Here is a 19212-nt window from a genome sequence, read left to right on the forward strand (position 1 = left end):
GGTGTTGTCCAGGACTTTAATATTAATGATGACCTTCACCCCCACATATTTGTTGTTTTTTTGTCTCATGTCGGCCAAAAAAACCACTGTGTATGGAGCCGGAACATCGCAGCTCCGTACACTGTGTAATGGTGGACCTTTGATTCCACATCTCAGCTCTCGATACCCCAAAATTCAACAATGTTGTGTACAAAGCTTCTATGGACTTCCGGTGGCTGTGGCATCTGGTAACAGCAGACGGCTTTTTTGTGCCAGGTGTCTGTTGTTTGTCATCAATATCTTGGACAATTGCTTTTATATGTTTTTTGTATTGCAGTCAGAGCTCATAATGATAGTCAAGTCTGCAGGGATCCACCACTTGGGTAAGATGAGAGCTGATTGGATACAGTTTGTACATGAAATGTCTCTTGGATTCATATTGTTCCCATAAGCCTTATTGGACCGTAAGGATCTCGTAGATTAGGGTTTTCCTTGTTTGTGACCCTCCTCCAAAGAACTTTGCGCAAATCGTTCTGGTGCCATCCTTGTTTTACGAGGATGGTCCTTTATCAATATTTATATTATTCTTCAGCGAAAAATATCTGGTGGCCACAGCATTTTCTAGCAAAATCAATTGTGTAGGTCAAAGACAACATCTCTGTTCAATTAGCTGTTCACCTCCAGTCTCTAGTGCGACAACCCCTTTAATACAGTAATAAGCAGTATGCAGCAAGCTCCTATGCTCCCTTTAGTGGCTCCAAATAGACAAAAAAATTAATTTAATGGGAACCTGTCATATCTCCAAGTGCTTCTTACCTGCAGATATGGGGTTAATCTGCAGGTTGAGGGTATGTACAGACGATCAGTAAACGCTATGGGTTGGACACTGTGTACTTGTTCGGCTTCCAACCCGCAGCGTCCAGATGTTACAGCATAGTGGATGGGATTTCAAGAAATCCCATACCCACTATGTGTCCACAGACGCCCACGACTCACCCACGGAGACGGACATGCGACGCATCTCTCCAGATTGCAGCATGTCAATTTCTCTGGGAAATTTCACCAATAGAATGTATTGAATGCAGTGAATCCGCACGGTTCAGTGAACACATGCGGATTTACCTGCGTTCAATAGACGGCAGCTCTTTGGATGAAGCGAACATGCGTAGCGTCCAAAGCGCTGCTACTTCTGCATCATGTGCACCCGGCCTAATAGCTTTCCATTGCTGTCTGGCCACCTGACTGAAAGCCCGGGTACTGGGAGAAAATTAACTTTATTCCTCCCAGGAACCTCTGACTTTCAGTCATCAAAGCATTCCAGCACAGCTCCAGCCACCACTCACAGCCTTGTGCATGGCCACTATATCCACCCTCCACCACTTTGACAGCTTGCTCTTTATCAGAATTTGATCTGCACAGAAATTTTAGACTAATTAAAATGACAGTAAATTATTTCCATAATTTCTATTACGCCTATTGTACGGAATAACAGGTTGATCTGCCTTCTAGTAAGCAAAACCGTGATTGTAAAGGCAAAATGTATATTGTTAAAGAAAAAAGTGAGGAAGAATTCTCTCCAGGCAGATCATCACAGGACTGACGCATAGAGCTGTCGCACTGCGGTCCCACCTAAATTCAGCTCCTCACAATCCAAACATTAGGGACATCCTATCCATTTCCAGAACAGGATACATATGTTTTTTCCTTTTTCGGGCATTTTTTTAAAATCATTTAACACCATAATACAGCAATTTTCCTAGACACAAAAATCCTAAGCATTTTACTTTTTTTTTTTTGGACTCCTGGAGGTTGGGTTGCTTGTGAGGTTAGATATACAGTATATTTGCTATATTCTATTTATTGTATGTATTATAGAGTATTTATATGGGGGGAAGAAAAAAAAAAAATATATATATATATATATATATATATATCTAATATATAATTGCCTAGAATACTACTTCCTGCAATTTGTGCCAACTTCCTGTCCGGAGCTAATGTCCGGAGCTAATGTCCGGAGATAAGTGACGTCAACAGTGTCCAGTGTCTGATTGGTTGCCGCCTGCTGCGAGCGACCAATCAGAAACGTGCCGTACTGTGACACACTCCGCCCGCCATTTTGGTGTGATTTTTGAATTTTTACCTCACAGCAAGTTTCTACTGCGTGGAGGCGGGCCCAGTGACGTTGCTCTTCAAGCTCCTGCCGAATTTCGTCAAAAAAATGATAATACCATTTACCAAAACTATATATATTTAGTTGTGAAGTGGTTCAGTGACATTTTCACACCAATTTTGAACTTTTGTTTGGTGTTTTCTCCATATACTGCCTATTATTTTTGTTCTTTCTTACTATTATTTATTAATTGTATTATTCTTACATTTGAATAAATAAAGTATATATGGATTCTAGACTCCCGATTCTTTAGAATCGGGCTGCCATCTAGTATATATATAAATAAGCAAGCTCTGATATGGCTCCTATCCAAGCATTAACGGGTTATTCCGGCTGTATGATATTCATACCTATCCCTAGGATGCTGGGTGCTCACTGCCAGGTGTTGGACCCCCATCTGTTATCACCTTTCGTAGAGGACAGATGTATAGAGTGAATGAAGCTGGAGCACCCCGGCTCCTTCTACTGTCTAGTGGCCATTGCCAAGCTCCTATTCCAATGAACATGGGAGGGGGTGAATCCCCATCAATGTGAAAATGATGACTTATCTTCATCTGTTACTTTGCGACACAACAAAACCATAAAAGCTATTAGCAATGAATGATATATCGTTCCTGATGCCATTAGTGGATAACTATATCTATCTATAGCAGTTAAGCCCTCGGCATGTGACTTCCCAGCTTCAGGAGCCACGTGTGACCCCTAAACCCCTGGTAGAGCAGCACTGAATTAGGGCGTAATCTAATGTCTTGACCCCAGTCATGGGAAACTTTTTTCTTAAACCCGACTGCATGAATAACCATTTCTCTGTATCTGTTTAATAGGTTATAAACATCTGATGGTGACATCTCACCTCTTTAGTGATTGGAAATGGTCAGTGTGTGAGATGTAAGGGCTGGGTTTATTTCCTAAGAAGAATGTTGCGGACGCAGTTCAGTTTCCTTTATTCCTTTTCTTGCTTTTATGAGCTATACAAGCAAAAACGGTTGTCAAAGGACAGAATGCAAGGGACCCACAGTCGTAAACCCTAAGCAGTCAGAACTGATGGGCTTGTGGTGGTGATTTCGCTTTAATCTTCCAGCCATACGCACTCTGCTATCTCTCTCTGGGATATTCCAGCTAAACTGATTCAATCCAGTTGAACCAATGTCTTAACCGCCATCTCCTTAGCGGGCATCTAAATGTAGTACGCTATTGTTGACTCCTGAAGGCTCTGTGTTTCGCTGAGAGATTCCTCTCCCAAACTACCTGTCCTGAGCCGCTAAACAATTTTTGGCTGTCTCTTTCCTCAGGCTCACGGTCACTTGCTGGAACTTCTTTCACAACTTAATATTGGTTCCTCAATCTTGCATGATATTTGTCAGTCATATGCCAATATTTCTTCCTAAAAAGAGGGCTCAGCCTCCAAAACAGGGTACCAGGACCTACTTTTCCAGACACCATGCCACCAGTAATGAAAATTGGACAAAATACCACCCCAATCAAACATAGAAGGGCACAAAAATAAGTGCAAAGTACAGCAAAAAAAACAGTCCAGTAATATCTGTGCTGGTTACAGAAACAGCCATTGAGTTTTTCATAACTCCCATCTTTCATTCTTGAAAGCCCAGTCATGGCCATAACTGGCAATTATTCAGACAAGTCTTGCTGCTTGCTTTAGGTTTAGTATTGTGATGCAAAAAGTGTAAAACAGATCTTACTAATTGCCTCGAAAACCCAACTTGCACCAAAACAAAAAAATATTCACACAATCTAAAACCACTCCTACCAGGTTTGACTATGTCCTTCACACTGACATGATGGTGGCTCTGGCTGGCAATGGAATCAAAATCGATACTAAATGAAATTATTTCCTTTTAGGTCTCATTAGTGGCAGACAATGTATTTCCAATCATATTTTTCAGGCAATTTTCCTCCTTTTTCCAATTGAAAATATAAAACATTCATACAGATTAAAATTAAAGTGAGCGCATAACATTGAGATGATGATGAGAGTGAAAACCTATTTTTCAAATTTCAATTTTTCAGGTCATTATTTCAAATTGATGAAAGGGCCCCATCATATACCTGCAGCATCTTGTTGAAGACTATTTAAAGGGGTTGTCCACTACTCTAACAATCCCTTCTAAATTTAACTTCCCCCCACCCACCCAGTAAAATAACACTTTTTACTTCCTTCCGCAGCCGATGGCATTCCAGCAGTGTCGGCAGTGGCTCTATCTTGGATTTCGTGACATAACAATCCCTACTGCCAATCATGGCTGACTTAACTCTCCCCTCCTTCTGACAAATAAAGACTTTTGGTGGAAGTTAGAGAGCAGCCACAGCGCTCACTTCCTCCGAATGTCAATTGCATCCTTTGAAGAGGAGAGTGAAGCCAGCACATATTGGCCACAGTGATTGCGTGACATAACAATGTTACGCAATCCCCAGAATATCTAAATTAATAAAGCTATTAATTGCAAGGTTCCTTTTATAGTTTTCCTTCAAATGCACTAGAGCAAATTAAAATGCATATTCTTTATAGAGGTTTTCCACTTCTACACTAGTATAGGTTACCAATATTGTAGTAGTGGACAACCCCATAAGTAGCATTCCTCTCAGATTATGCATCTCCTGTACATCGTGATTGATTGATTGATTTCTGTAAGGTAGATTCAGCTTAACGGGACAATTCTGAAATTTCTTGAAAAATAATCATAATGGTTTTCCCTTGATTTTTAGGAATTACAACAACCATGTCAAGAGTCTCTAGAAGATTATTCAAAGATCAATAAAACACAGAAGACAATTTCCAAGAATTAGAAGCAGTTCCCAAGCATCTTCTGCAAGGATTAAGATGTTACCGCTCACAAGTCAGGTACACAGGAGCGTTTCCCTTACAAAGAAGTTCAATTCCTTTAGTGTGGCATTCAGTAAACGTACATTAATGTTTAGAATATGCCAGTGCTGTTGTCAACCAATAATGGCCACACGTCAGTGGTCACCTCACCATCATTGATGGTCTGCAACAATAATCAGTGGCGTAGCTATTACTGGTACAGACCAAGTGTAAAATTTGGACCTGGCCATCCCCAGCCCGCATGTTGGTCAGATATACGGACCCTTGTAGCATTCTATAAGGGTATACAAGTTGCCCTTTCTCCCCCATTATGTAGTAATGTCCACCCTGGGCTCCTTCCCGGTATATATGCCCCCCATCCTAGTATATGTGTCCTTATCCTGGGCCCCACCCTGGTATATATATATCTCTCCCATCCTGGGATATATGTCACTTATAATGGGCCCCACCCTGATATACATATCCCCATCCTGGTATATATGTCACTTATCTTGGGCCCCATCCTGGGATATATGTTTCCCATCCAGGGAGCATAATGGTCTATGTCACCCATTCTGCTGTTCTCTGATGCGTAGAAAAAAAAAATATTCTACTCTCCTCCTCTTTCCCTCGATATTCTCTTTTGAAGTCGGCAGCTGACTTCAGCGTGCAAGCGACGGGAGCGAACAACATCACTGCCATGCACCTCGGTCATGTGCACGCTGACGCCAGCTGCTGACCTCTGATTGGCTGACAGCATGTATTGCAGAGCACAGACCTGTTGGGTCCCCTGAACCACAATACTCTATAGCTGAATGTGCGCCCAAGGTTGCACATCCAGTTGAAGTTGGTGCCGGCGGACCCCCAAAAATTCGGGCACAGTCGCTGTCGTGACCTCTGCAATTGCTATTGTTAGGCCTCTTTTCCACTTGCGAGAAAAAAAACGGTCCGTAATCTGGACCAAAAAAAGGGATGAAAAGTATGCGTTTGTCATGCGAGTTCAATGCGATTTTTTTTAATCGCACCATCCGTTTTACATCCGTATGACATCCGTATGCAATCCTTTTTTTTTCTCTGCAACTATTTTTATACAGTCATTTACAGGACTATTTACAGTGTTCTATGCCACAGAATGGTAAGGTATCCGTAAAAAACGGATGGAATACGGATGGTCCGTATTCCATGCATTTTTTTTCTCGCACCCATTGACTTGCATTGGCGAGTCTCGTCCAAGACTCGCAGCAATATGCAGCATGCTGTGATTTTTTTCTCAGTCCGATTTCAGCTGAGAAAAAAATCGCAAATGGAATGTCACCTATTGAATAACATTGGTCCGAGTGCAATCCGATATACGATATGATTTTTTATCAGATTGCACTCGTCCGTTTTTCTCACAAGTGGAAAAGAGGCCTTACACCTCTGCCAGTAAAGACTGTTATCTTGTCACGCCGTAAGTGGCATTAAAGAGGCAGGACGGCATACTGGGACCTGCACCTGACCCTACCACTTTAATGAGGCCCTGGCTTTCCCTTATCTCGGGGGTACCTATGATGGTTAGGAGGCCTGAGCCGCCAGCGTATCCCTGTCTCCTGTGCAGGCCCTATGAGTGGCCCTCTCTCCCCCCAAAGGAGGTGGACCGCACCCGTGTAATAATACAACAAACAACAGGGTAAACAGACAAGGTAACTAAACGATTCAAACTCACCAAATGCTCACACAACCACAGAGGAACACAGAGAAGGGAAGAGAAGGAATAAACTTAGGAAGGAAAACAGGTTTAATATGCAACCAAAACTGCAGACACCAATCTCTGTATATAAACCTACAACACCAACACCTCTCTCCATCAACCTCCAAGCCAGGCAGTAGAACAAAATAATAATATGGATGTCAACTCTTAGGCTGCCATCACACTAGCAGTGTTTGGTCAGTATTTTACATCAGTATTTCTAAGCCAAAACCAGGAGTGGGTGATAAATGCAGAAGTGGTGCATATGTTTCTGTTAGACTTTTCCTCTGATTGTTCCACTCCTGGTTTTGGCTTACAAATACTGATGTAAAATACTGACCAAATACTGCTAGAGTGACGGCAGCCTTATAGGCGAACTATCATAAAAAAAGACCTATTGTTTAAATGAAGTTTTTGCATGAAATGTGTTTATTTTTTAATTTTTGGGAATATTTTTGTGCCATATCACAATCTGTATTAAAAATATTAAATAGAACTCTACAATTTTTACATTGATCACTGGGGCTTTTCTAGCTTTATCGGCTGTGTAGAGGTGTCTCATTGTTATCCTGCCTCTGCTGATTATTATTATTATTATTTATTTATATAGCACCATTGATTCCATGGTGCTGTATATGAGAAGGGGTTACATACAAGTTACAGATATCACTTACAGTAAGCAAACTAACAATTACAGACTGATACAGAGGGGCGAGGACACTGCCCTTGTGAGCTTACATTCTACAGGAAGGTGGGGATGGAGACAATAGGTTGAGGGTTGCAGGAGCTCTGCTGTTGGTGAGGCGGTAGCTTCGGTAGGGGTGAGGAGGCAGCGGGGTCAGTACAGGCTGTAAGCTTTCCTGATGAGGTGGGTTTTCAGGTTCCGTCTGAAGCATCTGAATGTGGTTCATAGTCGGACGTGTTGGGGCAAAGAATTCCAGAGGATGGAGGATATTCTGGAGAAGTCTTGGAGGCGGTTGGGTGAGAAGCAGATAAGTGAGAAGGAGAGAAGGAGGTCTTGGGAGGACCGGAGATTACGTGAGGGAAGATATGGGGAGATTAGTTCGGAGATATATGGAGGAGATAGGTTATGGATGGCTTTGTAGGTCAGTATTAGTAATTTGAACTGGATACACTGAGGGAATGGGAGCCAGTGAAGAGATTTGCAGAGGGGGGAAGTGGAGGAGTAGCGAGGAGAGAGATTAATTAGTCGGGCAGCAGAGTTAAAGATGGACTAGAGAGGTGCAAGGGTGTTACCAGGGAGGCCACAGAAAAGGATGTTGCAGTAGTCAAGGCGAGAGATGATGAGGGCATGCACAAGCATTTTAGTAGTTTGACGGTTGAGGAAAGGACGGATATTTTTGAGCTGGAGGCGACAGAAGGTGGAAAGAGCTTGGATGTGCGGTTTTAAGGACAGGGCAGAGTCAAGGGTTACTCCAAGGCAGCGGACTTCCGGTACAGGGGAAAGCGTGATGTCCTTAATTACGATAGATAGGTATGGAAAATCTATGAGATGGAGGAAAGATGATGAGTTCAGATTTGTCCACATTGAGTTTGAGGAAGCGAGAGGAGAAGGAGGTTATGGCTGATAGACGCTCTGGGATTCTGGACAGCAGAGGGGTGACATCTGGGCCAGAAAGGTAGATCTGAGTGTCATCAGCATAAAGGTGGTAATGGGAACCATGGGACTTTATGAGTTGTCCCAGGCTAAGTGTATAGATTGAGAAGAGTAGGGGTCCTAGAACAGAGCCTTGGGGGACTCCAACAGAGAGAGGGTGGGATGAGGAGGTAGTGTGGGAGTGGGAGACACTGAATGTGCGGTTGGAAAGGTATGAGGAGATCCAGGATAGGTAGAGGTCTTTGATGCCAAAGGATCTGTAGTAGGAGGCAGTGGTCAACTGCTGATAATTAATCTGCTGAAAACTGTTCCTGAAAGGACAGGAATTATAAATCTAAAATGGCTCAAGTGGCCAATGTAAACATAGCAAGATTACTCATTTTGTTTTTTAATAAATATTGTGATGTGAAAAAGTTGAAAACAATTTTTAAGAAATACATTTTTGGAAGTGCATTGAACAGCAAGGTGGATTGCTGCTGAGGGGAAAGAAAAAAAAACTCTTTAAATCTTCAGCATAGCGAGTGTGAACGAGCTGAGTGTGACCTGAGTGTAAGTGTGAACGGCGGTAAGTGTGACTTGAGATTCAGTGACTTTGGATTCAGGGAGTTTCCAAGGGAGGAATTACTGAATTGCTCTGTGTTTTATTGATACTTTGCATTTATTTTTTATCTAACTTTTCTGTCTAGTGAAATCCCCATTAGGAAATGTGCTCCACTCTTGTTAATGCCATCCAGTGCACATCTTGCCACATGTATGCAGTCCTTGATCAGCTGGTCGAGGGAGCATACTGCTGTGCGAGATGTGAGCACGTTGTGCATTTGGAATCCCAGATTCTGAATCTAAATGTGCAGCTGGCAACACTGAGATCCATTGACAATATGGAAAGGAGTCTTCTGCTCACGGAGCAGACGCTCAATGGGATAGATGAGGGGGGGATGGTAGGATGGAGCTGCAGGACGATGAAGTAGCAAGCTGGGTGACAGAAGGCCGGGTAGAGGGAAGAGTGCCAGGGAGGCTAGTCCTGACATCTCACACCCCAATAAGTTTGCTAAGTTGGCAGATGAGGGGGGTGCCAGTACAGGGGTAGCACTGCTGCAGCCAGGCATGTCCTCTGAAAGCCAGAGGAGTGACTGCTACAGTAAGGAGGGAAATAGGAGAGCAGGGCAGGCCAGACAGGTGCTGGTAGTGGGGGACTCAATTATTAGGGGAACAGATAGGGCAATCTGTCACAAAGACAGGGATCGTCGAACGGTGTGCTGCCTACCTGGCGATCGAGTCCGACACATCGCTGATCGAGTTGACAGATTACTGGGAGGGGCTGGTGAGGACCCAGCGGTCATGGTGCACATTGGCATAAATAACAAAGTTAGAGGTAGGTGGAAGGTCCTTAAAAACGATTTTAGGGAATTAAGCTGCAAGTTGAAATCAAGGACCTCCAACGTGGTATTTTCCGGAATACTGCCTGTACCAAGTGCCACACCAGAGAGGCAACGGGAGATTAGGGAGGTTAATAAGTGGCTCAAGAATTGGTGTAGGAAGGAGGGGTTTGGGTTCCTGGAGAACTGGGCAGACTTCTCAGTTGGCTACAGGCTCTACACTAGGGACGGGCTGCACCCCAGGAAGGTGCAGCTGTGCTGGGGGAGAAAATGGCTAGAAGGTTGGAGGAGTGTTTAAAATAGGGAATGGGGGGAGGGTATTCATTTTATAGGAGGGGAAGATAGTGCAGACAGAGACCTGGGCACAAATAAGGAAGTTGGGGGTGGCGGTGGCATGGGGGGTGGGGTTAGAACAATTAATAATTTAAGACAGAATAGAGGTGTAGAGAGATACATAAAATGTATGTATACTAATGCCAGAAGCCTCACCAACAAAATGGACGAATTAGAATTAAGTTGTTGGAGCATAATTATGACATGGTGGGAATATCTGAAACATGGCTGGACAAGAGCCATGACTGGGCTGTTAACTTGCAGGGTTATAGTCTGTTCAGAAATGACCGTACAGATAAGCGAGGGGGAGGGGTGTGTCTGGGCAGCACGGTGGCGCAGTGGTTAGCACAGCAGCCTTGCAGCGCTGGAGTCCTGGGTTCTAATCCCACCTTGGACAACATCTGCAAAGAGTTTGTATGTTCTCTCCGTGTTTGCGTGGGTTTCCTCCGGGCACTCCGGTTTCCTCCCACATTCCAAAGACATACTGATAGGGAATTTAGATTGTGAGCCCCATCGGGGACAGCGATGATAATGTGTGCAAACTGTAAAGCGCTGCGTAATATGTTAGCGCTATATAAAAATAAAGATTATTATTATTATTAAATGTAAAATCATCCTTAAAACCCATCCTGCGTGATAATATAGGTAAATCGAATGAAAATGTAGAGTCCCTGTGGGTGGAGATAAGGGGAGGGGGGGAAATAATAAATTACTGATAGGGGTTTGTTATAAGTCTCCAAAAATAATGGAAGCAACGGAGAATATCCTCATAAAGCAAATAGATGAAGCAGTGACTCAAGGAGAAGTCATTATTATGGGGGACTTCAACTACCCTGAAATAGATTGGGGAACAAACCTGCAGTTCCAGCAAAGGTAATCGGTTTTTGACAACTATGAGAGACAATTACCTTTCACAACTGGTTCAGGACCCAACAAGGAGGGGGGCACTGCTAGACCTAATATTAGCCAACAGGCCAGACCGCATATCAAATATAAGGGTTGGGGGTCACTTGGGAAATAGCGATCACAAAATAATAAGTTTTCATGTATCCTTTAATAAGATGTGTAGTAGAGGGGTTACACGGACACTTAACTTCAGGAGGGCAAATTTCCAACGGATGAGAGAGGATCTTGGTGCAATTATCCTGAGACATAAAAATACACAAAGAAAATGGGAGACGTTTATTAGCATCCTGGATAGGACCTGTGCACAGTATATACCGTATGGGAATAAACATACTAGAAATAGGAGGAAACCAATATGGCTAAATAGAGCTGTAAGGGGCGCAATAAGTGACAAAAAGAAAGCATTTAGAGAATTAAAGGAAGTAGGTAGTGAGGAGGCATTAAATAAATACAAAAAATTAAATAAATTCTGTTAAAAGCAAATCAAGGCAGCAAAGATTGAGACAGAGAGACTCATTGCCAGAGACAGTAAAAATAATCCCAAAATATTCTTTAACTACGTAAATAGCAAGAAACTAAAAAATGATAGTTTTGGCCCCCTTAAAAATAGTCTGGGTGAAATGGTGGATGAGGATGAGGAAAAAGCCAATATGCTAAATGACTTTTTTTCATCAGTATTTACACAAGAAAATTCCATGGTGGACAAAATGATCAGTGATAACACAAAGTCCCTATTAAGTGTCACCTGCTTAACCCAGCAGGAAGTGCCGCGGCGTCTAAAAATCACTAAAATTGACAAATCTCCGGGCCCGGATGGGATACACCCTCGAGTACTGCAGGAATTAAGTACAGTCATTGATAGACCATTATTTTTATCTCCATAATAACAGGGTCTGTACCACAGGACTGGCGTATAGCAAATGTGGTGCCAATATTCAAAAAGGGGACAAAAACTGAACTCGGTAATTATAGGCCAGTAAGCTTAACGTCTACTGTGGGTAAAATCCTGGAGGACATTCTAAGGGATACTATGCTGGAGTATCTGAAGGGGAATAACCTCATGACCCAGTATCAGGGACCGTTCCTGTCAGACTAATCTGATCAATTTCTACGAAGAGGTAAGTTCCGGACTGGACCAAGGGAGCCCAGTGGACGTAGTGTATATGGACTTTTCAAAAGTTTTTGATACGGTGCCACACAAAAGGTTGATACATAAAATGAGAATAATGGGGATGGGGAAAATATGTGCAAGTGGGTTAAGAGCTGGCTCAGGGATAGGAAACAAAGGGTGGTTATTAATGGAGCACACTCGGACTGGGTAGCGGTTAGCAGTGGGGTACCACAGGGGTCAGTATTGGGCCCTCTTCTTTTTAACATATTTATTAATGACCTTGTAGGGGGCATTCAGAGTAAAATTTCAATATTTGCAGATGACACTAAACTCTGCAGGGTAATCAATACTGGGGAGGACAATTTTATATTACAGGATGATTTATGTAAACTAGAAGCTTGGGCTGATAAATGGCAAATGAGTTTTAATGGGGATAAATGTAAGGTCATGCACTTGGGTAGAAGTAATAAGATGTATAACTATGCGCTTAATTCTAAAACTCTGGGCAAAACCGTCAATGAAAAAGACCTGGGTGTATGGGTGGATGACAAACTCATATTCAGGGGCCAGTGTCAGGCAACTGTTACAAAGGCAAATAAAATAATGGGATGCATTAAAAGAGGCATAGATGCTCATGAGGAGAACATAATTTTACCTCTATGCAAGTCACTAGTTCAACCACACGTAGAATACTGTGTACAGTTCTGGTCTCCGGTGTATAAGAAAGACATAGCTGAACTAGAGCGGGTGCAGAGTAGAGCGACCAAGTTTATTATAGGACTGGGGGTCTGCAATACAAAGATATTACACTTGGGGCTATTTAGTTTGGAAAAACGAAGGCTAAGGGGTGATCTTATTTTAATGTATAAATATATGAGGGGACAGTACAAAGACCTTTCTGATGATCTTTTTAATCACAGACGTGGATTCTTTACTGTAAGAGCAGTGAGACTATGGAACTCTCTGCCGTATGATGTTGTAATGAGTGATTCATTACTTAAATTTAAGAGGGGACTGGATGCCTCTCCTGAAAAGTATAATGTTGCAGGGTATATACACTAGATTCCTTGATAGGGCGTTGATCCAGGGGACTAGTCTGATTGCCGTATGTGGAGTCGGGAAGGAATTTTTTTCCCCAATGTGGAGCTTACTCTTTGCCACATGTTTTTTTTTTGCCTTCCTCTGGATCAACATGTTAGGGCATGTTAGGTTAGGCTATGGGTTGAACTAGATGGACTTAAAGTCTTCCTTCAACCTTAATAACTATATTACTATGTAACACAAAACCTGATTTAAACAATAGCTTATTTTTTAGTGATGGTGGTCTTTTAAATACCTTAAAACGGTGGACCGCAATCCCAATGAATTTTCATCCTTAATACTTATATATTTGATGCCATAATCTAAACTATTGAAACTATTTTCTAATATACTTTTCTCTCTTTTTTTACTTCCTAATTTCTTTTTGATAACACTTCACTTGAGAATCCCATTGCATGCTGGGACTCTCAAAACGAAGTGCCATCAGGGGACAAAGACTTTGATCACTGCCACAGTCCCTGCCCCCTCTCTGAAACAAAGAATCAACAGTGATGCTTGTTTCAGGGGCTGACCTAGTACCTGTACACCAAGCGGTGGGCACAATGACAGCGTGTTCACTGTTATCGACTGAGATCAGCAGCAATAAGCCGGCAACAGAGCGCGTTGTCAGGATACCCAGCATGCAGAGGCCAGCACCGCTCCCATAATTGAAGTCCGTGGTCTCTGCACAGCGGGTATTCTGACAAGGTGCTCTGTTGCCGGCTCAATACTGCTGATCTGAGCAGCCAACAGAGTGCGCTGTCACTGTGCATATCATACAGGGACTAACCCAGCCCGTGAAAGGCGTGTCACTGAAAAGCTGTAAGTGTAGTTGGGGAACTGAAGGGAATTTTTAATTCATTTTCTTACTTATTCTGGCCATCTCTAATGTAGAATGATATTACATTGAATATTCCAAATTCTAATATTTAACCTGTTCTTTATCAGAATTGACAATTGGTATTACCACTTGCACACCACACTGTCCAAAGCCACCAATTTCCTCAAATCAACCAAAATTGACATTGAACTAAAGGAGTCATAAGCGAGATTATTCCATTACTACTAAGTTAACCACTAAAATAGCTGAAAGGACCCCCAAATGCCAAAGTTGCCGATACCCAAATAGTACCAAGCCCGTGTGCCACCCATACAGCTTCAATACAGAGAAATGGAATTATCACATGAGGGGTAGGATGAGACTTCTAACTTGCCACTCCTATACTAGGATTGCCCTGTTCCCAAAGTTTCCTTATTTTTATACCATCTCCCCATCCTGTTATACCCCTCTCCTAAAAACCATCCAGGCTCCTCCCTACAAACCCCAGTCTTACGGACCTCTGCTTATTGCTTATGTTCTTTTTTTGTTTTTGTTTTTCTAGATACCTGATATGTGGAATACCACAACTCCAAGTTATGATGCATCATCCTGCAGCATTGATGATTTCCGTAACAAGGTCTACTCTACCGCTTATTCAATGTTTACAGTATTTGGCCTCGTCGGCAATAGCTTTGCTTTAGTTGTCCTGATAAAAACCTACAGACAGAGAACGGCGTTCCATATCTACATGCTGAACCTCGCCATCTCTGATCTGCTGTTCATCTGCACCCTTCCATTGAGAGTGGTCTATTACGTCAGCAAAGGAAACTGGTACTTTGGTGGATTCCTTTGTCGAATCAGTTCTTACGTCTTCTACGTGAACTTGTACTGCAGCATTTTCATTCTGACAGCAATGAGCATCACACGCTTTTTGGCAATAGTCTTCCCAGTTAAAAATCTCAAATTTGTGTCTATACGGAGAGCAAAGTGGGCTTGTGTAGGAATATGGCTCTTTGTCACTCTAACAAGTTCACCATTTTTAATGTCTGGGTCATATGTAGACTCAAAAACCAATGCAACCAAGTGTTTTGAGCCACCACCTTCCGAAGGTAAAAAAAAAATGGTGCTCATTCTCAACTACATTGCCTTCATCATTGGCTTCATATTACCATTCATTGTAATATTGGTGTGCTACACCATGATTATAAAGACCTTGCTAAAGAACTCTATGACAAAACAGCAGAATTCCAGAAAGAAGGCCATTCGCATGATTATCATAGTCATGGCCGTGTTCTTCTTAAGCTTCATGCCATATCATATCCAGCGGGCAATACACCTTCACACAGTAAGCAAGAATAAGGACTGCAATGAGACCTTATGGGAGCAGAAGAAGGTAGTGATAACGTTGGCCCTTGCAGCCTCTAATTGCTGCTTTGATCCAATGCTCTACTTTTTCTCAGGAGAAAACTTTCGAAGGAGGCTCTCAACTTTAAGGAAGCAGTCTGTTTCAAGTATGGCCCAAGACAATAAAAGGAAAAAGTCGGGAAGCTCACATGACAAATCTGAAATCTTTCCTGCCTTGGAGAAGCAGGACAGTAGTGAAAGTTAGATCCTGTGTCAATCTTACATTACCAGATCAACATGATGGTCCTTGCTTCCGATTACCAAAAATTGAAATAAATGGAGTCAAGTTGGATTAATGAATAAACATAAGCACTTCACAAAGGACTGCCACATCTCGGCAAAAGAACCATATGTAGATTCATCCATGAGGCGACGGAAGTGTTTTCCGCCCTAGCGAAGAAGGAACCTTCCATGATTCAAGCTCACTATTTTCTAGATTTGCGCCGTTGTAAATTCTTTCAACTGTTGATTTCCTGGTAGACTATCAAATGAATAAGCTTAAGAAACTATGTCTGTGGATGATTTACTCTAAATACTTTCTGAAATAAGATCTTGGTCTTCATTGGCCCATTTTTGAAAACTTTGTGTTATTGTATATTTACCTTCTCTTGGGTACAACTTAAAGATATTGCACTTGGGTCACTTAGCCAAAGATGGGCCATTGGACCACTTTTACTTTTCACCAAAGATGTAAGACTTTACAGCAATGTTGTGTGTGTTTGCGTTTGGCAGAGACATTTGCTTAAATTGTTATGCTTTTCCTATGGAATGTTTCTCAAGACATAGTAAATTCACTTAATTCTTCAAGTGACTTCAAAGAAGCAAACAGACTTTGAGAAGATGTGAAAACTTTCTTAGTGTTACTGTTAATTTCTTTGTTTATCATGGAAAACAGAAGTATGGTAAAAGGTCTCAAATCTTGGCAGTTATACTCAAGGACATTTTCACTGCTGATTTCCAATTCGTTCCATGTATTAGGAAACCACTGCAAAACTGTAAATGCAATATGTTTCATGTATATGTAGATCATAATGACTACAGACTAAGGAGGATAAATGTAAAATCACATTTTAATGACAGTTATAATAAGGATATCAGCATTGATATGTGTGCAAAGCAATATGGTCATGTAAAACTGTCACGGGTATGCCAGAAGCTGCAGATAGTCTCACTGCATCTAGCTGCAGATGGTCTCTGTGTTTGGTTCTGCAGACACCTTCTTAACCCTTCTGACTCTTTGACTCAGTGTTAACCTTTCTCCAGCTCTAATTGACACACGTGGACCTGGGTGTTTATAGACTCCCAGCCTGCTGCTGGGAATCGCCGGTGATATTTCCATTTTCCCCTGTTGAGGCTTGGAGCTATAGCAGTCGGCTATCTTCCTCTTTGGTTTTGCTGGAGGACGTCTGTGTTATCTCTCTGAGTCTACTCAAGATAAGTGTTCCCCCGTGTTTGTCTTGCGAATGTTTGATGGACATTATATAGCGGTTAGCTGGGAATCCAGCATTGGGATTTGATGAGCATTTACCAAAAAGCTGCAGCAGGATCTGTCTGTATCTCACTCTACTTATTTTCTCAATATGCTCCTCCCTTCCTTCTTGATAGTCAAAAATATATTTCCCATTAACTCTATCAGCTCACCTTTATAAAATCTTAATTTCACACATTGGCGGCAGCAGGACTGCTGATCATTCGCTCTGGGTAACGGTTTAGTCCAGGTACTCTCCACTTTAATGAATAAATACATGTTTTTTTGCATAGAAGAATCTGTGAATATTGTATTTGATTTCAATGAAAATTATTTATAAGCATTTATTTCACCTAACCTTGGCAAAGGCTGGTCCGTGAGACCTTGGCACTGCCCAGCTGCTTTGTTACAGGTCACGAATTGAAACGTTCTCTAGGGATCCCAATTGCAGCCAGATCTTGTTCTTATATACAGAATATAACAGGGTATCTGGTATTTGCAGCTTTTTTATGCCATTTCCTTTTTACTATTTTTGTATTTATTTTTTTTAGTAATTTAAAAGAAGAGTTGTATAATATCTTTTTCAAATTTTACCACTTTAATGTATATTTATATTGATATTAATCAGCACTTGAAATATCACGGTTATCCGAAAGTAGTTTTATGCTGATTTAATTACTTTATATATCTTTGTAGAGGTCAGATATAGGCTTTTCTGATCTAAAGCTCAAAATCCCCTGCATAAATACAAAGGTAAATTGAAAGATTATGGTTATTTTATGTGACCACTAGAGGGAGCTATAATGGGGTTCATTGCAGTAAGGTTATCTGATCCACCTAGTGGTAGCTGTTTATATTAAAAAACAACTAAGCTGTACAAAATGTTTAATTTCCATCAATTAAAATTAATTTGCTTAATTGTCAGCATTTTATCTAGTGGTTTAAGCTCAGCTCAACCTCCAATGAAAGGGAGAAGAGAGATTTTTGACAATTTAATTCCCAATCAACATAATTCCTACATCCACCAAAGAGTTAGGAGAATATTGTCCTCCCAAATCTGTACTATCCCCATTGTACTTATGTGCCTTATCCCACTACTGAACAGTATTGCTTTAATAGATGTTGCAAAATGTAATATATTTGTGCCAGGAGCATAATTGTATCATGCCGGTTGTTTTTTGACCAAAAGAAATATACTATTATGACTGTATTTTTTTTTCTTCCTTGTCGAAAATAAATTACAATAAAGATATATACTATAGAACGCAATGTCTGAAATATATTTGCATCTGCCACCTTCTCCACCTCCTGGAGGATACAAAGATAAGGTAAAGACAATGTACACCTTTTTGCCCTTATTTTATTTTAATTGCTTTCATTCTGAATACAAAATTCAGCAACTTTTCAAATAGTTTTGATTACAAATCTTTTTACCGTTTTGCTGTTGAAAAACCAGTCACCTCACTAGTTTAGTCTGCAGGATCGGAAAGGTGGTAGATTGTTATACACAGCAGATTGGAGTGCAAAGAGGGAACAAAGCATGTATAGTCTCAGGGAGGGCAGACAAAATAGGCAGCGATTGCAATGGGAATAGACGCAGGATAAAATGGTAAAGGAATACATGTGCTGAAACATGAGAGATAGTAAAGACAACAGTACCCTAGATGGAACGAGCTCACATCCAGCATGAATCACTGTTAGGGAAGTAAAGGGCGTAGATAGACTGGCGAATAATACAGACAATGATCGCATTGCAGTGCAGACTAGCAGGCGGCTCTCCTGACCCGAGTGTGACAGCTACATAGAAATACATGCTGCTACACTCAGGTCAGGAGTGCCGCCGGCCAGTTCAAGGATAGCAATGCTACCATCGTCTGTGTTATACGGCTGCCTGACTGTGCCCTAAGAGTGAAGTCGGAAACTAATATTTGACTGCAATCTGCTTATCAGGGGTGGTTAAAGGGGTTGTCCTCTACACAGACAACCACTTGTCAATCTATATGTTTGCCCCCAGTATAATAATAATACTTAGGGTGCCAGATCCATTCCAGCAGTGTCGGCACTGTCTCTCCCGGGGCAGCTGCTCTCTCACCTCCTCTGGATATATGTGATACGTCCAAAGGCGTGGAAAGTGAAGTGGCCGCTGATTGGCCACATGGATCACGTGACCTTGTTATGCCTCAGGAGACACATTTATGTCCCTACTATACTTATTACAATTTTGCAAGGCTTAGAAAACAATCAGATGGCCGTATAACTCATACAATGATCGCAAAGCAATGTTTAGATAGACCGGTGGCTCTGGGGACCCGAGTGTGACAGTTGTATAGAAATGTATGCTGTCAAGGCTCGTTAAAGGGACGACATTGACTGTTAGGATGGCTACTTCCAATA

General features: G+C 41.8%; 1 protein-coding gene across 2 annotated transcripts in view; it reads left to right on the top strand.

The window, feature by feature from the left end:
• The window catches only part of CYSLTR1 (cysteinyl leukotriene receptor 1), a 75025-nt gene extending 56943 nt beyond the window's left edge, over window positions 1-18082 (top strand). The window contains exons 1-3 of one of the 2 annotated variants that reach the window (XM_069746890.1): window positions 240-362; window positions 4877-5012; window positions 14509-18082. In XM_069746890.1, coding sequence (XP_069602991.1) covers window positions 4992-5012; window positions 14509-15555 — 1068 coding nt within the window. In that variant the 5' untranslated portion in view covers window positions 240-362; window positions 4877-4991 and the 3' untranslated portion in view covers window positions 15556-18082. Of the gene's footprint in view, window positions 1-239; window positions 363-4876; window positions 5013-14508 lie in introns of those variants that run through there. The other variant, XM_069746889.1, reaches the window with a different exon arrangement.
• The last annotated feature ends 1130 nt before the right edge of the window (window positions 18083-19212 follow it).

This window comes from Ranitomeya imitator, chromosome 2, assembly GCF_032444005.1.
Source record: "Ranitomeya imitator isolate aRanImi1 chromosome 2, aRanImi1.pri, whole genome shotgun sequence".
NCBI classification, from domain to species: Eukaryota; Metazoa; Chordata; class Amphibia; order Anura; family Dendrobatidae; genus Ranitomeya; species Ranitomeya imitator.